General features: G+C 34.9%; 1 protein-coding gene across 1 annotated transcript in view; it reads left to right on the forward strand.

Moving 5' to 3' along the window:
* Nucleotides 1–25265, forward strand: part of EXOC2 (exocyst complex component 2) — a 127455-nt gene that overhangs the window by 48005 nt on the left and 54185 nt on the right. Inside the window, exons 8-15 of the mRNA XM_056484250.1 lie at nt 2527–2672; nt 2770–2851; nt 3350–3452; nt 6388–6506; nt 17905–18030; nt 21155–21279; nt 24624–24692; nt 24954–25111. Of these exons, the coding sequence (XP_056340225.1) occupies nt 2527–2672; nt 2770–2851; nt 3350–3452; nt 6388–6506; nt 17905–18030; nt 21155–21279; nt 24624–24692; nt 24954–25111 (928 nt within the window). The remainder of the gene's footprint in view (nt 1–2526; nt 2673–2769; nt 2852–3349; nt 3453–6387; nt 6507–17904; nt 18031–21154; nt 21280–24623; nt 24693–24953; nt 25112–25265) is intronic.

Raw genomic sequence — 25265 nt, forward strand, 5'->3', positions numbered from 1 at the left:
CTATAATATATAATTACTGTTTCATTTGATAAATGGTGGCTGAAGTCTGTGTGTAGACAATGCAAGTTGTCTTTTTCAAGCTGGATCTGTAGAGGAACTTGTGCCAGACACTTCAGAGTGGTTTGATGTTTGGCTCTGCTATGAAAAGAATTGGCTGCTTTTCCTCACGATACTTTGCAAGTCATGATGGGTGGGAGGCAGGGAAGTAGGAATACATGGATTTAAAAAGTGTAAATAATATTATGCAAAGTAGTTTAGGATCAAAGCTTTGTTTCTTGTCTGATCATTGAAAAGCTTCCATAATCCATGAGTAGCAGGGACTGCTTTCAAACATTACTTTAATTCTTTAGTTGACTTGTGCGTTTTTATGGACTGTAGGTGCATGTTTTGAGAGATAACTGCTGTTATGTGAGCTTGGTTACAAACCCTTAACAATGAGCATGTTTTCCACAGCATCTGAATGTATGTAAAGAGGATTCTGAATTCTTGAATTGAAATGGCATGGAATAGTAAAAGAACAGTTTGGGGGTTTAGCTGGAATTATAGATGTTTGGAATTATTGCTCAATTTAATTGCTAAACAAGCTGTTAAATTTATATTATTAGAAACCTGCAGTGTCTTATAATTAATTTAATGAAGAATTTTTTACTAGAGAAAGTAAATCAAATTCCTATATGTAGTGTTTTTGTCAGGCTCTAACACAGACAACTGTTGAATAACTAGAGATTTATTTTGAAGTAAAAAAATTAACACACTGTCAATGAATCATCCATTTTGAAAACACAGTCATTATAAGAACTGAAACTTTATCCATGGATGGTTCATCAGTAATCAAGAGATAAAGATTGTTATTGTAGAAAGGATTTGGAGGGATGAGGAGGAAAGAAATGTTACAGTATATTAATTCTAAAAAGATAGAACTATTTGCATGAAGTATTGAATTACATTAATACACTAATAAGTAATTTGATATATTTCAATTTCTTATAAAGCAGAAAAAGTACCCTTAAAAAAAAAAGTAGGATCATTTCCTGGAATTGAGAATTTCATAAAGAGATTAAGATAGAAATCACTTTGGTCTTCCTGCAGTTGTTAATTACCTTTTAAAAACGGTTCGCATTGAGTCAAGAAAAAAACAACTTTGTGAATATAACTTTAATTCCCAGGTAGAGCACATTGCTCCTGGGCTGTTAAAAGAATGGACTAGAAACATATGAATTCAAACAAACGAAATGTTACTTACTAGAAGGGTTTACAAAACAATCATTTCTTATAACCTTGAGAAAAATCATACTTTACCAGTGATCTGTATTTAAATGTCCAGCTAACTGTTTTCATTTTGCATTTCTCCTTAATGGATTAAAGTATTCTATGCTGAATAATATGTGGTGGAAATAGATGTCCTGACAGAACTTTTTTTTACATCAAGGCTTCAAAATTTCAACAAAGTTTAAACATTATTTAGATATAACAATTATTTTACAAAGACTACTTTTAACATGAGCAGGCCACCCACAGTGTTGACTAGAGAAAATGGCATGCAAGCCACCCAGCGAGACTGATGTAATTTTTTTCATCTTTGCTTAAAGTATAGTCACTAGACCAGATAATGTAGAAACTTCTACACGCAATGATCAAAAAGGCTAAAGCAGCTCCACTTTTTTTTGTTTTGTTAATTAAAAGTAAGTCATAAGTTGAAAAATGCAAATATTCATATGCAGTGTAAGTCTTCTCTACTGCAAATGAAAATTTATTATTCTAACTTAGGAAACAATCTTTATTAGAAACTAGAATGTTTTTTAGTTTGGATAGAAAATGTTTTAGGATGATATTTAATGGTTTTTTTTAAGAGTATTCATTGATAATATAGCAACTTAAATATGTGAAATTGTTGATCACAGCTTCATCCTGTGTGTGATGAAGCCAGTAAGAGTTTTAGTGCGATTTGAAGACAATTTGTATTCATTCTGTTACAGTGACCAGCTAGTTAGACTTTTTTAGTTGTGACACTGTCTTTATCTTAACCATTGGTACTTTTAAGTGGTTCAAATATTGTTAATAATTTTTAAGACTTGAAAACATTTAAAAATTGTTTGTGAAACCCAGTGATAACTTTAGAAGCTCTGACATTAATTACCAATATGAAATTATATTTTTTAAAAAAATAAAGCTTTCTATGATTTTTTCTATATCCTGAGATGCGTAATTTGGTTGTAAAATGTACATCTGGAGCCAAAGCAAACTATAAAATATCTGCAGCAAAGCTAAGCATTTGAAATAGGAAAGAGTGATTGTTTTTAATCGCACAGAGGTCTTACCACATTAAAATGCTAAGGGGTTCACTTTGAAATAGAATTTCAGCAGTTGTAAAATGTTAACGCAGTTGAACAAAAAAGTATAAAAATCTGCAATAATTACTGATTTGCTCTAAAAAAAACTTGAATAACTCATTAAAATGAAGAAAATCTGTTTGTCATTTCTACTGATTACTTACTCTTTTTCTTATTGTCACCCTTTTTGAAATAGGAGCCAGTAACACAGCAGATACCTTATTTCAAGAAGTGCTGGGTCGCAAGGACAAAGCTGATTCAACGAGAAACGCGCTTAATGTTCTTCAACGCTTTAAATTTCTTTTCAATCTTCCCTTAAATATTGAAAGAAATATCCAGAAGGTATAAAACTTTAAAAATAATTTTATATTTGCTGAAAGTAGCCTTTTGACATTAGTCTTTTTCTTGACAAATGTAAATGCTTGGTTTTGTTTTTAAGGGCGATTATGATGTGGTTATTAATGACTACGAAAAAGCCAAGTCCCTCTTTGGAAAGACAGAGGTTCAAGTGTTCAAAAAATGTAAGATATGAGTTCTGTTATTTAATGGTTTGGGGTTTTTTTTTTACTTAAAGGCTAAAAAGCACATAGGAGACCAAAGAGCCTTATGTGGTTTTGATACGGATTTTCATCCATACAAATTATGAATTTATAGGAGCCAATTACTCTAGGCAATATTTCTAGCAAGTTTTCTGAATGAGATATATACTACAAAATGTGACATCACAGTCAATTTTATTTATTTATTTATGCTTGGTATTATTGGACATAATAAAAGATTACAGTAATTAAAATGTGACTTTGAGTGTCTTTCTCACATATTGTTGGAAAGACTTGAAAGTCTAATTCTCTGTTTTTTAGAACTGTCATGTAATATTTTTAGATGTGGCTTGTTATAAAATGATTTATATTGATTTCCACATTAACTCCAGAAGTGTCTGATACCCTAGTAAAATATAATTTTCAGTTCATGACTTTGCTTAAGGACACATTGATTTTATTCCTGCTCCCTATTCCTAGATTATGCTGAAGTTGAAACCAGAATTGAAGCTTTACGGGAACTTTTGTTGGATAAGCTGCTTGAAACTCCGTCAACGTTGCATGATCAGAAACGTTATATAAGGTATTCATTTGCCTAGTGCCTTCATCAGACATATGGTGTTAAATGTGTGTTTAAATGTTTCCTAAATAGGGTAGAGACTAGTTTTACTATGGTTTAAATACTGATTTTAAAGCTGTGAGTATTTTGAGACTTTATGATTATATAAATAATGGCAATGGAATGGTACTGGTTTGTTTATTGAAGGACTGAAGAACAGTTCTTGAATGAGAACAATTTAATGAAGCATAAATGAGATTTGAATTTAATTCTTGAAATCTTTAAGGCATGTTAAGATTTTGTCGCTTTCTGTAAACTGACATATTGCAAGCTGTGTTTGAAATGACCACTCCTAGTTTGCATACCTCAAAATAGATTCCTTATTAACTTGTCTTACACTTTAGCTTGACTTGATATTGAAATGGAATCATCCTGAGTCAGATGACAGGGAGGCTTTAATCCAGACTATTCTGTTGTTTGAAAGTGATATTGGCTCTTTTACTGCTCAGGCTAAACAATGAAGTTCTTTTTTATTTCATTAACATGAACATGCCCATTTTTCATTGGCACTTACAGATTTTTCTGTTTTTCACAAAGCTGATGTCTTCTGTAGGGCTGCTGAGATGAGTAGACTTTAACCTTTCAGACCTTGTTGCCAAACTTTAGCATGCTCTGGAACATTTGATGCCTTTATTTAGAAAGCTTTTGAGATTTGGATGCTACCAGGGCCCCTAGTGTGTCTTGAGAATCTCAGTGTTTTTACCAGTTATTGTAAAAGAAGCAGACCAAAGTGCTGTGCAGGAAGCATTTGTAAAATTCAAACCAGACACCTGCACAAGGTCTTGAGTGTTTTGTGCGTGCACCAGGCACAGTTGCACAGGCCCAAGTGTAGTGTTGGTGTTTTAGGTCCCTTTTGCATCTGTGAATTTATGCCTATGGTGAGCTCTGTGTATTTATATAGAGTGCTTCTCATTCTTCTGAATACCACATAAATATTGCCTATTAACTGGAATTGTTTTTTAAGATGCACAGTTCAGCATTTTCTGTCTGTGAAGGTGGCACTGGCTATTCCTTTTCTCTGTGACACTTGAAAACTTTAAAGAGCATCTGCTTAACCTAAGCCAGGTCCTAGGACCTGTCCTAAGGATTCTTTGAAAGACTCATAGTTGCACGTGTGCTTGATTCTGCTTTTTTGTTTAGGGTTTTTTGGTTGGCTGTGTTTTATTGTTTCTTCCTTGAGTTTTTGAGGTTGGTTGTTTTGGTTGGTTGTTTTTAAGGTGTTTTGTTTTTTAGCCCCTTCACCTTGAACTACCGAATCTTTAAAAATACCCCAGCCTATGTTAAAGCAGACTCTGCTAATGTAACCAAATGCATTCCACATGTAGAAGTATAATAAAGAAGAGCAGGGAGTGGATGAATGTGGAATAATTTAGTTCTAATGAATCAACACAATCCCTGCCTAGGAAATTGTTAAATTAGTTTCATTACTCTAAATATACATGGGTGTGTTAGTGTAAATTTTCTGAAGGCAAGGTATGAAGTAAAATTTCTTCAGGGGACTTCAGCAAAAATAAAACTAACAAAATCCAAATTGTAAAATAGTTTGCATAAACCCTGCTGCTTTATGAGGGTTTTTTCTTCCTTGATACACTTGTTTTGTATGTCTCTGAAGTTGAAGTCTGACCAAGACCTAATATACTTTAGTTTTCTCCTTCCGATATTTAATGTTTATAATTAGGCTTCAATTCATATTTTCATCTCATTGTATTAGGGTGTTTACACTGTTAATTATTTTATACTGTTCAGAAATAGTTTAGCATCACACTTAGGAGCCGAGCAGATGTATTTCAAGATTTTGTGCCTAAGAAAAGACTAAAGTCCCTCATAACACTGAAAAGGACTTGAGCTCATAATTTATAAATGTCACCCTGTCAAAATGGTTAGTTGTGTAATTTTCTCACCCATCCAACCAATCCTACTTTGACAGTTTATTTTTTGTTCAAATGCTGCAGACGTTTGTCAGAGAAGACAGAATTCAACAGTCCTAATTAACATTAGGTATTATTGTAGTAAAACAGCTTTTGTGAGGGAGTAAACATTCCCTGCACTGCTTCAGAAAATACATCAGTACAGTTCACATTAAGCATCTTGACTTTTATAATCTGTCCCAAGTTTCATTAATCCAGAATATAACAGTGTGCCTTAAACTGTAGAGCAGCTACCACTTTTTGAAAATACTCTTTTGAAAGTACTGTCATCAGATAGTCTTGAGTGCCATACATGAGACTACATTCCTTTTGTGTTCTCTTCAAAATCACAACAGCTGGCTTCTAATACTCCTCTCTCCCTAAAGACAGACAGTTTTTGCTTCTGCAAGTTAGAAGCCACTTTTTGTTATCTCTTCCCCCTCTTTTTATTCAAACTGTGCATGGACAAAAAAACACCAAAAGGAACAAACAAAAAGACAACCCTTGAGCCTGCTTTACATAAGTTTGTGCAGGCATGTGATAAAATGAATGAGCTGGCAGAAATTAATTCCTTCTGTAATTACTTAAGATTATATGATGATACAGTCATATACAGTAAGAAGAAAAATACTGTGTTTTATGTGCTTGAGATGCCATCACTGGTTCCACTCAAATCTGAAGCACTAAACTGCAACCTTGCAGATAAAGAGTTTGTTTTCCTGAATACTTTGCTAGAGACACAACTGGAAATACATACTAATATGATATTAATGGGTTTTATTTCTGTAAGATTTTTTGGTGGAATTTTGTCTCACTAATTGAAGAAGATAAAACACAAATCCGTTTGCAGATATGAGTGTATCTTAATACCTATTCTTGAATTTTTAAAATTATGTAAAAAATAAAGTATTTCTTAGTACATGCTTGGTCTGTTTTAATGAGGCCTTCAGTGTGTCAAGTCAGAACTGTTATTTTTGGACTGGATTTTGCAGATATCTTTCTGATCTTCATGCACCTGGAGACCCAGCTTGGCAGTGCATTGGTGCTCAACATCAGTGGATTCTGCAGCTCATGCACAACTGTAAGGAGAGCTATGTTAAAGAACAAAAAGGCAAGGATACATTTTTATTTTACCTTCATATATATATATGTATGTATATTTCACATTTAGGAATTTGGCATTCTGTTTTATTTTATTCTATTTTACAGAGGACATTTTAGTTTTTTCCCCCTCTATTTAGACTTTTTACAAAGTTGAAAACTGACTTTTTTTTTTTCTTTATTCCATTATTAAAAACAAAACAGCAGTTGGAGTTTTCTTTTTGATTCATTTATAACTTTTAAGCTCTTTACATGGGAAAAGCATTACATTTCAATCATTTATCAATGGTTTACTGTCCTCTTGAAACATTTCCTTGAGGTCATATCAAGTTTGGATTGTTCTCTGAATCTGCCAGTTAGATTTCTTTATCACAAGATAGTCTGTTAGTATATGGATACACAAACATTGAGGCACGGTGGAATAATGCTTAATTCTTTGACATGTAATGAATGATATTATGGAGTCCTCTTCTTTCTTTGTGTGCAGTTTTAAAATTCAAGTTACACTGAATCTGCACAGGTCATGGGGAGCTGGACAAAGGGGATATTTAGGTAAAGTTATTATTAAGACCAATATGAATACAGAATTATATTCTGTTTTTGACAACATTGCTCCTCAAAGAAAAGTGGAAGTATTGCTTGCAGGTGTGGCAGCAGTTTAGCTACAAATTAACATGAACTATCATATTAAAACCTTCCAGCAGGTGGAAGGCTGCTAGCCTGACATTTCTAGTAGTAAAATCTGAAAACTGGTTTTGCAAAATTAGGAAATAGAAGCAGTGCCTTGTTTCTCAAGAAGTCTTACAGAGTTGCTGCCAGTTCTGAAATGAATAGCGTGTTGGAATCTGGCATCCCTTGGCTTATAGGTAACTCCCATGTTTAGTGATAGTGCATCAAATAAGGTATTTTATTCTGAGAAACCACAGAAGTTTTACTGAGTTGGAGCTGCTGTAGAAATGTGCTGTAAATTTTCTGCAGAGGTTTTAACTCTCTGTTGCACAGGTTGTGACATGAGGTATCGAGTTCACAGAGTTCATCACTTGTGACAGCAATGCCAGTAAGTTTTAGTTTAAAAGTATGCACAGGACCACCTTTGTTCCACTCCATGGTGTAAAGTACTGTGGAACCAGGTGGAATGCCACACTGTTTTCCTGGCCTCTTGGTCAAAATTCAGAATGTTTCCAACCCCCCGCCATCTTCTTTCCTTGTCAAAAGCCCTCATAAGGCACTGTCACCAGCTTCACAACAATTAAGTTATCAGGAGCAAAACTCACTTGTGAAAACAGCCATTGCTAATAGTTCTAAGCTTCCTTCTTCACTCACTTGAAAAATTTTGCATGCTAGTTTTCCAACTTTTTAGCAAGAAAAATAGAGGCATGATGATACTTAATGCTTAAAACTTTTTGTTTTAGTAGTCTATATGATTTTGATATGCTGGCTTCAGTGAATGAATAGAAAATGTGTCTAAATTCCTAGATTTGTCTTGAAAAATCTCAACATGTTTGGTATTTTTCTTGCAACAAAACTACTTACCTCAGCCTTAATGTCAAAGGGGCCATTATGATACAGCTTTGTTTGACTCACAGCAGAGGGAATTTAAATGACTTGAATGCCCAGCAAATCAATAGTTAATATTTTGTGCTGAAATAAATGAAAGAAATGCTAACAGCTCATCAAACTGCCTTCTATGTGGTGTTCCACTGATAGAATTTTTTGTACAGGTTTTAAAATACTCAAAAATCAATCCTAGCTGATTGAATTTCTCACTTAGTATCTAGCAGGACAAAGGAAAGTTGCTAAGCATGATTTTTACTTTCCATAGGTATTTTATTTTGGCATACACCAGGTGGGACATGGAAAAAAGAAAACTCAGAAGGATTGGTTTTAACTGCCAAGTAGAACAACGCTGATTGTGATCAGAGTCATGGCATGCATTTTAATCTACTTCAACAGGGGAAGTGTGGAGATGTACTCAGTTTGCTTATGCAAGGCTGTGGGATCTATTCAACTTAAACAAGTTAGAAATGTTCTTTATATGTTCATATATTCATAGACTCTTTTTAAGATAAAATATAAAAATAAGTTTTCAAACATTTAAGTGTTCCACTTAACACCTGCTTTAAAAATAGATTTACTTTTTAGTTTATCAAGCATTTGGAAGAAGAGATGGGTCATAAGCCTGGGATTCTAATGAAAAGGGCATTAAATTTTTTCTAGGTTTCCATTGTTTCTGGCAGATGGCAGTCTTTGTATTATGAATGCTGGAACAAGCAGACAGCAATTGTAGTTCCACCTTGAGCATACCAGCTCTTTCTTGGCTATTCTTACCGTAGTTCTTTTGCCAGCTGAATCTGTGGGCTCAAACTGATTGAGTCAAAACTTTTCAGCATAGTAAACTTAAACCTCTGTAGCAGATTCTATCTGCTTTTACATTTCTGCAAAATTTTTCACCTTTCAGCTGAGCTTGTGCCAAAGCATTTTGCTGCTACTTTATTCGTTTTGGAAGGAGAGCTGCTCTGAGTCATTACACGTGACTTTTGCTACTTTGAATAGGTTTGGAATTAACAAAGTCTCTGCTTTTCTTACCTGTATAAGGTTGGAATGGGGTTTTTTAACTCATTAGACATTCTGGACAGGATTTTTTCAGATGATTTTCAAATATTCTCAAAGAATTTATTTGAAGGGAAGGCAAACACTGCAATTATTTGTTAAACAAGCTGAAACAGAATCCTAAACTAATTCTAAGGAGAAACTTACTCCAAATTTAATCACTACTATATGGGACAAAATTGTTCTGGTTGTCTCCACACAACTAGAATGCTGACATTAGTCATTACAACTGAAATAATTTCATTTTCTTATATAGAAATAGCATCTTCTCCTGTCATCTGCAAGAAGTTTTGATTTATCCAGGCCAATAGTAATGGCAGTCAGGAAAAATCCCCAATATTGACGAGAAGTCTAGTTTTCTACATCTTCTCTAGGGACCCCACCTGATAATTGCCCTCTTGTTAATAACTTCCAAGGATTTCCATATTGAAGGACAAGAGTGAGCTAATTCAGATACCAAGGTATTGGAATGTGCTATCAGAACTTTGTGTATTAAAGATATATTTAAATACATGGGGTTTTTTAGGTTGATATCTAAGTGTGTATTTTTGATCTAAATGTGAATCCTTCACTACTATCACAAGATTTAAAAAAAAAAAACAACTTCTGGGCTTGTATACTACCAGATACGAGCTCCATTTTATAAGAAATACTCAGCAATTTGAATGATGTTCGAGATGTACAAAGTATCATTTAATATCATAGCATGGTCCAGTCTCTGATGCAACCTGAAAGAAGAAACTGTGGCAAGTTTACATGACAGTAATGATCTTTGAGTTCTTTCTCAGTTTTTCTTTCAGGGGTCAGCAGAAATTCTGTTTCCAGTTAATCCAGTTTCTGTTAATATTATTTCCAAAAACTGAAAGGGCATATCCAGCTGTGCTAAGCTTTGTCAAGTAACTTGATGTTGTGACTTAAAAAGCTGACAACTGCCAACAGCAAATTCTTTAACTGAATCTTTCCTTTGATTTTATTAGACATTGATCATCTATTATAATCTGATCGTTAGCTAATTGGTTTATATTTCAGTGGGTGCAAGTAGGACAGGGAATTCTCTCAAATTATGTTTATGAAGTACTTCACAGCAGCATTTTGGAGTGTATTATTTCCCTTGAGGAATAACTCTGTATTTGCATGCACATAAGTGTTTCCCCTCAGTCTAAACAACCCTGTTGGTTTGCTGATTAATCTTGCATTATGTCGATTAATGTTTCATTTTGTACTAAGATGGCAGTTGTTATTCACCTATAAATGCCTTTAGCCTTTCTTGCTATAGCAGACCTTCCACATTTATGAGGCAAAGAAAAAAAGCAGGCATGTGATGTTCTTATTATGAAAAACTGCTTGAATCCAAGCCCACATGTTTTAAGGAGTGAGTGAAAGTGCAGGTAAGAGAGCAGGTCAGAATTTCTCCTGCACTGAAGTATAAGTAGCCAGGATAGAAAGACCAAACAGAATTGTCAAAGGCATAGTGAGGCAGTGCAGGGGATAGCCAAATCATAAAGCTCCCATGCTTCTCTCCTTGTATTAAGCCATTCTCCCATTTCTCTGGTGATCAGATTCTTTGGTTAAAGGTGCAGCTGTAGATGTGGGACCCATGTGCAATTGACTGGAGCTCTAGCTTATGTAGTAGTGCTTGTAAATGTATGGATTTTTCTGCATTAAATAGAAAACTTAAAATGCTTTCTGCCTTACTCATGTTGTTTCAGTTGTGCTCCTTTATTGTTTTAAAAAATTTTTTAAATGGTTATGAAGTTTTCCTGAAGCATAGGTGAATTAGTGTTATCTATCTAGTCATATCCCACTCTTTTTTCCACGGGGAGGACTTCAAGTAAAGCCAGTTTGGTGCTGTTACAGTATGTAGACATGTTAAAGAGATGGAAATACATGAGAAAAAAAAATGGAAAAAGCATTTTTTTTCAAGCCATGAATATAAAGGTTACCATGGAAGAACTTATGCTCAGCCAAAACAGTATTTACTACATGTCTAGTAAGAAATATTTGAGTGATAAACTGAATTGTGCTGATATTTTATGCCTTGTATTGGCTAAAGTCCGAATTGCTGCTTTTGACCCCTGATCTTATGATTTGTAGACATCTAGGGACTTTCAGTTCTGGTACCTGGATACTAAATAGTATCCTTCAGTTAAATTTTTTCATGTTTTTAAATTGTAACTATACTTGGCAATTCCTCTATTATTAAAGCATAATTGTAGTTTTTCACTATGGTTTATGCTTCCCAGATTTGTTGGAGTGCTGGAAACATGGAGAACGTAATGATATAAAATGACATGAAAATAAATGTAAATAAATGAGATTTAGTTTAAAATTTTCCTGAGGCACTGGGCAGATAGCCAAAAGGAGTTAAGCAATGGGATTCTTAATGTGAGTATCAGGGAAAGAAGCTGAGGAGGTTAAGACTGTTTTCTGTGTGGCCAGTGGTTATTTGCTTAGACTTTAATAGTGGCTTAGTAGGTTTCATGATCCTTTGAACTGAAATGGGGAGGAACTCCCATCCAGTTATCGTCAAACTGGCTGAGAAAGCCTTACTTTCTTAGCAGGTTGTTGTGAACTTTGTCAAGTCTCACTCCTATAAATTCTTATTAAAACCACTTTTGCCAGTACCTTTGATGGTGATTCTTTGAGTCACCTAAATCACTCACTTGTGATGATCTTTGAGATTTTATATAATATTATTGCAAATAAGCTACCTGTTAAGAGCTAGCCTGATTAGAAACTAAAGCTGTAAATGGAAACACTGACATGGTTGCAGTGTGATCTTTCTGCTGTCCTTTGGTTTGCAAAATATATAATACAAAACCTACTGAAGTTCCCAATGTGGAGCCAGCTCTTCAAACAGGCATATGATAGTACAGTCACTATAATTTTTTTTAAATTATTATAATTTTTTTTGTCTTTTTAGTTCTTATTGCTGAAAAAAGTTTAATTTTTTGCAGAACTGAGTATGATGCATGGATCTCCAGATATTGTAAAAAACTCTGCAGGGTTTTTCTGTGCCAGAGTAACAGCAGCTGTACTTGGTGTGAAAGAGAGAAATGGATGCTTAGACCACGTTGCTCTTTTTTTCTGTGCCACACTGAGATTCTATTCACCTTGCAATGAATGATCCATCTTTGTTAGATCAGACAGGCCGGCAAGGCTTGTGTCAAAAGGGCCTTTTCAATTTGTTATCCTAGCAGCTGGTTCTCTTCCACTGCCTTTGCTTACTGTACATCTGGAAGAAGAATTCTTGCAGCTGGGAGCCATTTCATGTCTAAACCACATCCCCTGTCCATAGCAGAAATACCCTTTTGACAGCAGATGTCAAGCAAGCCCTTAATGGGTTATTAATTTAAAAAACAAAAAAAAAAAAAAGTGAGAGAGAGAATAAAAATTGATTAGTACAAAAATTAATAGCAGTTTCACTTTCCTCTTCTACTACCTGTATTTGTAAGTTTGCTGTAATTTAGAAATTTTAGTTGAATCCAGTCGAATTCAGGAGTTCAGGAGGCATTCTTATTTTATGTAATACTTTAAATTATATTAAAGTACTGTAAAGAGAGTAACTATTGGTATTAAAAAGCAACACAGGTAGCTTAAAATCAAAATTTTAAAGATTATTATGAATGAAGATAGATTGAAACTCTTCAGTGGCCAGAATTTTACCTTTGTTTCTGCTCCAGTCTTCAGTACTTTTTCAGGCAGTTGAATTAAAGAAAGTTTTTCCAAAAGTGCTGATGATCTTAATGTCTGCTGGAGCTAGTAAAATGAAGTAATTTTTATTTATGTGCTGAACTAGAATGCTTGGCTCTTGTTTCAGAATTTTTTGGCCTGAAGGGCTGACAATAAGGCATATCCTTAGGCTGTGAAATACTTAGAACACCACTACAATAGGTCCAGTTACCATTTTTTGCAGTAAACTGAAGAACAGTTTCATTATAAATGCATTTACAGTAATGAAGACTAGCCTTAAGTTTTAAAAAAGCATTCATTTTTAAGTATCTCCCAAAAGCATTTTTTCTCTCCTTTTTAATCTTCCATGCTCATCTCTTTTCTAGAGAAACAATCCATTTTCTTCTTCATCACTATAAAATGTAAGGTTAGAAAGAAAAAGTACTTAAAAAAAAAGAATAAAATGCAATTATTCATCTGCTGAGCAGGTTAATTTTTCAGTAATTTCTCCTGCTCCCCTAATTTCTTGCCTAGACAAACTGAAATTCTCAATGCAATGTCATTGAAAGGAGTCTTATCCTGATTGTGTCGGTGCGGGCTCCAGGCACTGTGTGTTTGGTCAACAAGCAACAGTGGGTGGTCAGGCTGCAGCACAGGACAAGGGCCTGCTGTGCACAGGAAAAAATGTTCAAAGGTGTTTAAGGCTGGTAAGGAAGTCTGCTGCCCTTCAGAGAGTCGGGAGGCTGTAGATCAGCCTTCCCGCACTATTGTAGCCTGTGAGAAAATTCACTGTAAGATACATAATGGGTGAGAAAACACAGTGGCTGTATTCACCTGGTTGCACATCTTGTAGGGTCTTTTTTTTAATTAATCTTGCTCATATACATGATGTGTATGCTGTATGTACCTGTGTTGTATATGAGCAAGTTTCTGTAATGGCTGACATTTGACTTAACATGGAAAATCTCGCTGAAAAATTAATCTAAGGTTGGTCACTTGTTAACAATTTCCTTTGTCACTGCAGGAAGTGCTGGCACAATATTAATCCCCTGATCACCAGTAGCTTTTGTAAAAATCTTTCCTGGAAGTCATGTAATTGGTGCACTGGGCTGGCAGAATTGCAGAGTAGCTGAGGCTGGATTATCGAGGGAGGTGAGAGATGTGTGACTCCTTCAAGAAACCTCTGTGTGCCAGACTGCAGAGGGAGGGAAAAACTCAGGCAGTTGTGGAGCAATGGATATTGCAGAACAATTTTACACTCAGTTTGGTAATAGTTTAGGAATATGAAAGTAAAGCAGCTTTTAAAATTTTAAATCTTTGACCGGTTTGCATATCCTGGAAAAATTTATTTTAGGCAAATTTCATGGCAGCTGTCTTTTTAATGGAGGTTGTAACACACTGCTTGCCAAGAGTTTGCAGGTAACAATCAGAAAAACAGGGTTGAGGTTTGTACGTGAGCTATGGGTACTGCAGGAACAGAAGTACCCTATAGTATGATAAGCCTGCCATTCAGATGGCTTTTGATTTACAGAAAGTTAGAGAATTAATATCAAATATCAAAGAATTGTGCTTTTACTGTGTTCTTTAGATTCTTGTTTTGGTAATATCTTGCTGCACTAGAACAGAAAAAGAGTGAACAAAACCGCTGAACTATTTTTATTTCACACAGCCTCTGAATGCGTACCTTCAAAATATCTGTGCACAAAAAGATGAAACCCACTAAAATCCTTTTAAAAATAAAATAAAAGCAGTATTGAGATCCTTAAAACTTCATATTTGACCTTCTCTTGATTATATAGTTGTAAATGTAATAAGGCATTAATTATACTTCTGTTTTGTCATTACTGTTGGGTAAAAGAAGAGAATGTAATACTTTTATTTTTTCTGTGTTTCCTTGGTTAAATATACACTTGGCCCTGGAGTCACTGACAGATAATGCTTCATGTAGATGCTGTATTTTGGAAAAAAGCACTTTTGTAGCTTCAAAGATGCAGTGTATTTTTTAAAAGTAAAGATCTACCGGGAGTATTTTTTTCATGTTGTGTATACTTCTTAAAACCTGTTAGCACAGTAAAAAGTTAAATTCTCAAAACTTTAAATTGTTGCTGTCCTACATTCAGGATCTAGGAATGTAAAAATAGTACACAAATCAAATACTGAGTGGGCAGTAAATTATTATTTGGTTAGTTTATTTAGGTTTATAAATATTATTGTCTGCAGTCCATACTACTATTAATTCATTGTATTACATTACACTGCTAAATTTAAGCTGCTGGCTCCAGAGAGGGAATGAGTTGGGATAGAAGAAAAATTGTTTGTAAGTTAACTCTCACTTTTTTTCCAAGATTTATGCGTTAGTGTGCAGTCTTCAAGCGCTATCTTCTGGTAGGGTGAAAGCAAGATCAGCTCTGCTAATGTAGTCCAGATGTTTATTAGTCCTGAGGGTATATGTGCTGTTGTAGTTCCCTGCTGCTGTGTTATACTTGCTTGTAATGCTAGACAACCAATTAAGAAATTAGTTCATGTTAAACTTTCTTTTCCTGGTACGCCAGCAAACTGATGATGTGGTTTTTCTGGTGGAACAAGAGAGTATTCTCTAGTTTTCTGTTACTGGTGAATATATAAACCATTCAGGCTGCATGGTCTTAGTGCATCAGCAGCAATACAGCTACCTCGAGCAAGTGGTTTTAATTGAACTAATTCATATTAAGGTGTTTTGGTAAGTGTGTCTGTTTTTCTTAATTCTGAGGTTTAATTGGCACTGTCATTTTTAGAGACCATCTGTTTACAAGACATGCCTTATATTAACACACTGTCTGAAAGCTGAGAACTTAAATTCTGTGCAGAGAGATCAGAGGGATTTTTTTGTTGTAGTTTTTGTGAAAACAACATTGCTACACTCTTGATAGTCTTTTTTTAATAAAATATGTTTTAAATAGCAATGCCTGTGACAATTCTGAGTTAGCCTTCTTGACATACTTTTTTTTTTTCCCCCAAATAAAATGCAAATATATTGAATCTCACTCAAATGCTCCTGAAATCACAGAAGCTATTTGAGAAAAATAAATTTTCTCAGGGTCTTCTGCAATTTTCTTTTTATTCTGTGTAGAATTTCTGTAAGATAATGAATATATATATTTTTTTAATCTGAAGAGATATTAATTTGTTTTGATTTTACTTAATTCTGTGAAGTGCTGGATTGTTTTCCTCAATGCTGATGATTGCAAAGCTTTAGTTTTTTGCTTTCTCATTATTGTGCATTTTTTAGTTCTTTCAACAGGAAAAATCTTTCCGCAAATTCTTGTTCAAACTCAGTGTAGATCTTGTCTGTGGTGACAGTGGATAATACACTTAAATCACTGCAGCAGATTCTGTATTGCTGAAAAGTCATCACTTTTAAAGCTGTCATAAAGATAAGTTGTGTTTAATAAGTGGTGTAGGAGTTAAATAGTGAAGAGAATCTTAGCACAGCCTGAGATAGGAAGGCTGAGTTAACTGAGTCAGTTAATACAGTGTGTCAATCACAAATGCAAATGATATAGCAAATTGCATCTATTTACTTATGTGTCTTATACTATGAACAGTAAAAAGATGAGTGGAAGAACTGACAGTTATTTTGGTAATGGAAGGCTGAAGGCAATTCCTCTAAAAGCCTTTAAAGAATTATAAGAGAAAGAACTTCTTTTGAAGTGAACTAAAACCCAATACTGTCACCTATTGGAAGTTTGTGATATGTTTCACAATACTTTATATTGCTCTTTAAGCCTGAGCTGTTTAAAAGGATTCGGTATATCTTTTCTGCCATGCTGCTCTGACACCAGAGTAAATATGCTTTGAATAGTTTTTACTTTGTGTTCCTCCTGAATCTGAGTATTTCAGTGTTACAGCTGGTGGTCATCCTGTCTGACCTTCCTGTTATTTTAGGTGAGTGTAGGTATCAATGGAAAATATCAACAGTATAAACTCAAATGCCAGGATTCTCACTACAAAATTCTGCATGAATTGCCAGGGGCAGTTTCATAAGTAGAAGTATATTTTAGTCTAAGAAAATATTTTTTTGCATTGAGAACAATCAATCACTGAAGTAAGCCCCCCAGTGACGTTGTAAAGTTGCCAGTACTGGAGGTTTTCAGCATTGAACTGGACAGGGTGTTAGATAATTTCACCCTGGCTCACTTTCGCATGAAAGGTTGGACTGGATGGTCTGAAATCCTTTCCAACTTGGACTGTTCTATAATTCTGGGAATTTTGGTTCATTTACTTGTTACAGCTTAGCTGAGCAATTCTGAAATAATTTTTGATGACTACTTTCAGAAATATCTCCATAAGAGGAAATGCATAAAGCAGCAATTTAGACTTTTAAAAAGTTATTGGCAGTGTCACAGTACGTTAAAAAATTATCATAGTCCCCTTATTCTTCTTATATGGCTGTTTTTCAAAATGCATGTTATACTCCAAGTATCCACCTCCATCAGATTAGATCCTTGCTTAGACTTGTAAATAGTGACCTACATGTGGACAGGCACCCAAAGTACAAAATAATTGTTTGATACACTGGAAAATATTTTGTGGGTTTGTAGTTATGTATAAATAAGGACATTTACAAAGGAAGCATGCTGTTAGTTCATCTGATTCCTGATGGATGGATTTTTTTTTCTACGTGAACTCTGTGGAGGCAAAACAGCTAAGTAATAGTTGAACACTCTGACCTTAACTGCTTTAGCTAGACACAAAAGAAACTTCTGCTGTTGAAAAGTATATTTAGGACATACACCAGAAAAAAAGCATGGGCAATGTCACTAATGGCATAAACACCTATTTATCCATGGCTTTCAAGCAACTAATTGTAGGGCATTAATTATAAACAGAGAAAGATACAGACCAAAGAATGGCATTTTCCCCATGGTACTTAGGCTTTTGGGTTTGCTACAGGAGCCAATAGTGGTGGTATTGAAGAGCTTTGATACAGATGAACAGAGAGTCTAAATAAAGCAAGGTTGAGAATGTTTTTGTAAGATAACATTTGTATCACTGAATTAAATTAGAATTCCACATTCAACATGTAGTTTCATGTCAACTGATGTGCAAAACTATTCTAACTTTCGGGTTTTTTCCCCTCTGCCCAGGCAACGCCTTGCTCCACAGCCCCATGCTGGACCTGGACAGCGATGTGCGTCCGTCGCCGATTGGCCACCTCAGCCAAACTGCTTCACTGAAAAGGGGCAGCAGCTTTCAGTCTGGCCGTGATGATGGTAGGCATCTGTTCTGTTTGAAAAAAACCTGCAGCCCCCACTGTCCACTGTGTGGTGTAGTCAAAAAGCCAAACAAAAACCTACACTCTGTGTCTTTGTTTTGTATTGTTGTAAAATACTTTTCTTCTTATGCATCACTGTTGCTTACTAAAGAAGTCCTCCATGTTTTGTGCAAGGAAAGAGCAGTTCATAAAATTTAAATTCACGTTCAAAATTTACTTCTTAGAATGTAGTTAAAGTACTAAAAGTCTTCTTTTCTACAAGACCAGATATTTTCTCTTGCATGCATAGCCACCTGCTGCCTACTGCATTTTGCTTGTTATAGCTTTTGTATCTGTTTGCTCAGATGGTTCTCCTTGCATTTGTACCTTCTGTGAGTTCACATATCTGGCTCTCTGATTCTTTAAACCCAAAATGAGAAACAAAATGTTTGACTAAGCTGAAGCAGTCTGTCTGTCCACAAGCAGCTGAGGCTTTCTGAGTTGTAAGTGTCCTCAATACCATTGTCCAAACAACTTCTTCTCAGGAATCTTTCAATGGTGACATCACAGGAGACAGAAGACATACTTTTCACAGAATAGATCATTCCTTACTTAAATAGCTGTCTTACTGTTACCCTTGTCATTTCTCAGCCCAAAGCCTTGCTTGGAGGTGATAGCAAGTGTTACAAAGCAAAACACTAAACTACTGGTTGTTTTTGAGTGCCATCCACTAACAATACTAATGCCACACTTAATGTAGCAAGCAACACCCAGAATGCAGTTTAAGTTGTTTGAATTCTTTTGCATTAGCAGGGTCTTAATTGCCTATATGGATGGCAACTCCACTTCAGTTATTTTGCTTTTAGAGTCTTACTTATGTATCTGTTACCTTTTACAAACTGAAAAAGGTAAATTTTCAGCAAGTTCTGCATAGACGCCAATTTAAACCAAGATTCAAAGGAAAACTAGAGAATTGGGGCACTATAATAATCCATCCTAATTTCTTAGAGGTAGAATGAGTTGCCTCTGTGTTGAGCTCCTTGGTGCTTAGGTGCACATGACCACTGATGGCTCTGCCATCCTTATTCTTCTCTGAGTGGAGAAACAAAGCAAATCAAGGAAAACAGGATGCCCGTGCAAGAGCTGCCATTCCAAATGTGCCATGATGTGTTCTGTTTTCAGTTTGCTTGTGGATGTTTTTGTTTTTTGGTAAGTTTAAGAAATGGCATCTCAAGGCTTTTTTGGTGATTTGGTGTGTTTGGGTTTGTTTTTTTTCTCCAATAGGTTTGACAGTGATTGTCCAAGATATTGGTTAAAGGAATAGCTATGAATTCAAAACTGCAGTGGTCAGATAACATTCAGCTCTTGCTTGAGCATATGTTCATGAAAATGTATAAACAATAGACAATAGCTCTAGAATGGTACAGCACAGATTATAGTAGAATCAATGGAATAAAATATAGATTGGAGCTTTTTCTAATAACAAAGTAGAAATATCCTGAATTTATGACCATACATAACCTTTTGATACAATGTGTAGTAGCTTATTCTAAGAGGTATCTGCTGTCTGCCGACTTGGGACTAAGCCTGAAATATGCTTCCTCGAGGGGAAAAGAATTTCATAGATGAAGTAAATCTTGCCAGTATGTTTCCAGTTACCAAGTGACATCCCTGGTTATAACCTTGAATTAGTGCTGGAGCTTTTGGCAAAGATGAAATAGTTTTTCAAAGGAACTGATTTTTTTTTTTCCTTAGAAGTTGGAGTTTCTAGAAGTTACAAAGCCTCTGCTGCTATAGCTCTGTTGGCACAGCTTCCTGATGTAGTCACAGCTTGTTTATGAGAGTTTTTCTGCCACTGGGTCTAGACCAGTTCTCTGGCAGTCATAAACCAAGCTGGTGAAAGTATCTTACCTGTGTCCACACTAGGAACTTTTCTAGTTGAGCTTCGACGTTTCTATGCATTCTAAACAGATATATCACACTCAGCACAGTTGTACTTAAGTTATGTCAGACCCTCTTTTCAAATTTTGGGCTTCCTTTATGATTTTATTTTCAAATGCTAATTCAAAATGCCTAAACTTTTTGGCCATGAGAAGAAATGGGTAGAACAGATGTTCAATTCTCCAGTGAACAAATGGAGCAATACATGATCCACACCTTGACAAATGGAAGCTGCTGAAGGCATGCTGTACTTCAAGGAGATTCAAAACTGTCTACCAACACAATAAAATAGTGAGGCTCTGGTGAAGACTACTAGTATGTAATGTGCTATGAGGCAACTATTTTTGCCTAACTGGTGAATTCCTTTTGTGTGTAGGCAACATTCTTTAGGAAAGTAGATACAAAAAGTGCTATTTTACGCAACATTTTTCTGCATTTCCAGTGTTACACAGGCTGATACTGTATTTTTAAATTTATCATTTCTACAAGACCTGAGTTTACCAATTAAAAAAACACCACATTAGTGCACATGTAATTTTAAAATGGTTTGGGGCTTTGGCTATTTGTTTTGGAGTTTTTCAAAAAATATGTGATCTTTGTCCAAGTGTTCCAAAGCAGACTTTAGTTCCTGAAGTGAAATGTAAGTCTCTTATCACTGTTGTGCTGTTTTCTTAAACCATTGTAATGAAGGTTTCAATGGAGAACATAGGTGGTTATGGAAGAATATTTCATAAGGCTTCCTTTATTTTCTGTGTTAATGAGTACTTCTGTCTCTGTTCAGCTTTCTCTTTACCCCCTTTTGCTTATTGCAGAGGAAACTGAAAAAAATTATCTGTCGCCAAGATTTCATTTGGAACTTTTCTAATGTCTTGATTGCTTTCACACTACCATACATTTTAGAGTGTTTTGAAGACAGAAGACTGAATGCATTTTTGGTGGATTGCCTTAGATATCCCCACAAGGGGAACTATTCTGTAGATACAGTCATAGTGCTGGCACCTTGTAAGCATACAAGAGGAAGAGAAAGAGCTTGTATGTGTACAAATTGTGTACACATAATATGGACTGGCCCTTAAACTTTTTATTTTTACCCAGAAGGTTTTTTATGTACTGTATAGTCACTTGTGCAGCAGCAAGCTAGTAGTACATTCTTGTTATTTTTAAGAATGTAATGTCTTTTCCATCTCCTCTCCCCCATTTAGCTTGGCGATACAAAGCTCCTCAGCAAGTTGTATTTGTTGAAAAGCTGACAAAACTTGTTGTGAGTCAGCTGCCCAACTTCTGGAAGCTCTGGGTTTCTTATGTGAATGGAAGTTTATTCAGTGAGGTATGGATTCTTCTATATAAAGGACTTGCAAGTAACAAAGGTCTGTAATAATTATATTTGAAGTATTATATTTCACTGGTAGAAGTAATAACTTACTTTAGTACGAGATTTTTCTTTTTAAAATAATGTAAGCATACAGTGGAATTATTTTAAATTCTGACAGTGGGGATTGTGGCTGTGGCTGTGGCTGTATTCCAGTTGCTGGACTCAACAATATCTGTGTACTTTCATCTCTTACTCATAGCTGGCCCTTCACTGGTGATCTGAAGAAATAGCACATTGCATGAAGGGTAGAGATATGTAAAAGGCAGAGTCATACAGAAAAAATATTGTTTCTTTTCTTTGGAAAAGGAGTACTCATTTCTTGAGTTTTAAGTATTTGGAAGTGAGGTTAGGTTCAAGACCAGAGTTGCAAAATAACCAAGGCACAGAACAGAATTCACAGACCCATTATAGGGAATTATATTATAGGGAGTCTAGCCTGGAAGGTTAGTCAGCTGCAACCACCTGTGCTACTACTCCTTCTTGCTCAGATGATCTGATTTTTCCAAACCATGCAAATATAATCCTGATAATCCAAGAAGGTTTAAAAAAAAATAAATTATTTATGACACATGCTACTTTTATATGCAGACTATTAACAAATTTTGAAAAGATATCTCTCAAAATTAATTTTTGATAAATTAGTTTGTGGTATACTATGTTCTGCTGTGTTAAAATTCTGAAGTCATCATGTCTATCTACTATTCATTGCAGCTTTGGTAGAAAACACAAAAGCCTTTGAAAGAGAACATTTGGAAGCTAATGTTCTTATTTTCCATTTCTCTAATCAATGAGATTTCCATTTCTCTAGCCAAATTAATTTATTGATTTATTACTACTGTTTATAAATCAATATACTTTTTTCATATGATGATACTAATAGGTAATATAGCTCTTTACATGTTGAACACAATGTACAGGGCATTATAGCTTCAGTGAAATAGGTGCTATATGTGATCCTCATTTTACATTAGAAAAATCAAAAGAAAGATATGACATTCACACATAATGTTCAGTGAAGGATGTAAAATCAAGAATAAACCTTAGTACTGTCAACTTTCACAAAAATAATTTATTTCATAAGGAAAATTATAACCTTTCTTTTTGACACCAGTACTTGCTGCAGAAAATTAAACTTTACAAAGTCACCTGATAAGTTACTGTGTTCTTTTTTTTCTGCATACAATGAAATAGAAAACAGTTTCTAGGGAAATGAAGACTTGAACTGTGAAAAAGGCTAAGAAATCCTGCTCATGAAAATGACTGCAAGTGGAAAATATAGTGAACTTCTGTCCTGCCTGAACAAAACCTTGTTTCAGTGTTTAAAATAAATAAATAAATAAATAAAGGCAGTTTTCTTGTTAGTCTGTAAGGTACATATGTTCTTCTATGTTTGGGCCTAATTGTGAACTCCTGAGAAATTAATTCCCATACATTTGATTTCTTCTGCTCCTTTGGTTCTTACAGAAGCCCCCCAAGATCTTGGGGAGATAGGAAGGAATCCATCCTCCTGTGTGTTCTGCATGCCACAGTCAATTGAGGATGAGTGGGAGGAGGGATTGACATAAGATGGAAGACTTCTAGAGCACCTAAGAATATCTGTCATCACAGTGCATTCAAGACTGAAAGTTTGTGTTTTGCTGTCAGAAACAGTACAGATTTTAATTGCCCATGAAGAAAATACTTTTATCTTTGCTTTGCTTGCTATTATTCATCATTCAGGAAGCAAGGCTATTGCTACATTTTTTAAGAAACATCCTATAAAAAATGGTATACAGGGTTATTTCAGTTAGCTTAGACATTTTAAAAATGTAGAAAAAAAATCTCCACATATGCATTTCAAGATGTATTTTAAGTTGTTCAGTTTGTAGGGTTTTGGTGGGGAAGGGGTTCTTTTTAGTTCTGAAAGGTTAGCTGTATGCCTTAAAATATTGTCAGTTAAGATGTATGTGGTATTTTAACAGTTTGAAAAGTTGAGTTCTTTGAATCACTCTGGGTGAAGTCACAAATGTAAGTAGTAACCGTTGATTTTACCACAAGATAGTTTTGGTCTGTCTGTGCAGGAAAGGTTTAAGATTGGTCTTTCAGCAAAACCACTGAAAAAAAAAAAGATATCAAAGATCTATGAATTGCTCTGTTTAATCCAGCTGTAAACCAGTGTGAACTTAAAGTTGCTATCTGAAGTTTCAAGGAATACAACTTATTTTCTTTTTAAAGCTTTAGAAGAGAGAAGCGGGAGTTAAATGCAGCAATAATTTCAAGGTTGTAGTCCTTGTCTGAAATGGTATAATTCAGAGTTTTAGCATACAAGAGTTTTATAGCTATGTAATTTCCAAAACTGTTTTTTTTTTCCATTTTTGCTCACTTCAAATTATTTATTTTATCTTAAAAATCTTAAGTGCTTTAATTGAAGAAGGATTTTGAAAAACACAGTGTTTCAAATGAATTATTTGAAAGTAAACTGATTGTCTTTGAGGACACCTCTATCATGTTATTGCACTTCTTGTCCAGTAGATGTTGCTGTACAAACATAAAATAGGAGATTTTCTAAGTATAAAATTCGGCATCTCCCTTCACCTAGGATTTGAAATAACTTTTTCAATGTAATTTACTAAGATCTCAGTACTCTCCACAGAAGGGTAGAACTACAAACAGGAAGACTATTAGTCAAATCATGTTTTTCTTCAACTGTAACTGTCTCATGCAAAGTGTAGTCATGTTCCTCTGTCCTTAGAGAAGTGACAATAAAGATGTTGCTTATTTTGCAGCCTCTTTTACAATTAGCTGAATTATTTAAAGAGCATTGTAACAAAATACTGTTGCTAAACCAAACAAAAACCCTGCAACCCTCCCCCTCACATTATGCATTTCTAAGTTGCCTTCATTCCAAAAATTGGTTCCCACTTCTCATTGATGTCTTTCAACTTCCATGTTAAAAATACAGTTTCTTCATGTAAACTTGATGCACAAATGGACTGCATATGTTTTAGATGTCACTAACACTGCAGTGAGAAAACTTTAACCTCAGGAAATTTGTACTGCTTGAGCTACTCTTGTGCTTGTCTCTGACTTAGTCTTAAGCACACATTTTTCCTCAGAATTAAACATTAGGATACTTACCTGTAGTAAGTTGAGTTAATTGAGATATATTTAGTCTTTGCTTAGTGAAATGCCCTGAGTTCATTTTTATAGTTACATCATAAACTCATCAGTTTTCACTTCTTCACTTTGAAAGCCCCTTTTTCAGATTTTAACAGTGGTTATAAGATACTTACCCTTTTCAATTTTCTCATTTTCACAAGACTGCTGAAAAATCTGGCCAAATGGAAAGATCGAAGAAAAATGCTAGGCAAAGACAAAATGATTTCAAGGTAAGTAGTTGGGGGAGATGTGGTGGAGAGAACCTTAGTTTCTTTCATATGTCCTTCATGGCAAGATACTTTATTGTCATCTTGAAAAATAAGATTTCTTAAATAATTTGTGTACCCTCATACCTCCTTCTTCTCTCTTATATACCATATGAAGCCACCTGTAAATCTAACATTTCTACCTGTTGTATATTGCAAGTACATGGTTGCTTAAGCATCTTGATAGAGATTTTTTTCTTGATTTTTCTTCCCCTTCTAATGCAGAAAATGATTCAGGAAGTGATGCACTCTCTGGTCAAACTTATACGTGGAGCCTTGCTTCCATTCAGCCTCAGAGAAGGAGAATTAAGACAGTATGGTGGCTGGGAGATGAAATCTGAACTTTCTGGCCAGTGGCTAACACATGTTATCCAGACTGTAAGGTAAATGGATCTCTGGACCCATAAAATCATTCTATTCGTATATAGAATATGTGCTTTAGGACAAAATGTTTTGTTCATTGCGTTAAATACCCTGAATGTTGAGAGCCTTAACATTTTCAAAATTAGGATTGAAAAAAAATGGCTTATGTCAGAT

Source organism: Oenanthe melanoleuca, chromosome 2 (genome assembly GCF_029582105.1).
Source record: "Oenanthe melanoleuca isolate GR-GAL-2019-014 chromosome 2, OMel1.0, whole genome shotgun sequence".
Lineage (NCBI taxonomy): Eukaryota > Metazoa > Chordata > Aves > Passeriformes > Muscicapidae > Oenanthe > Oenanthe melanoleuca.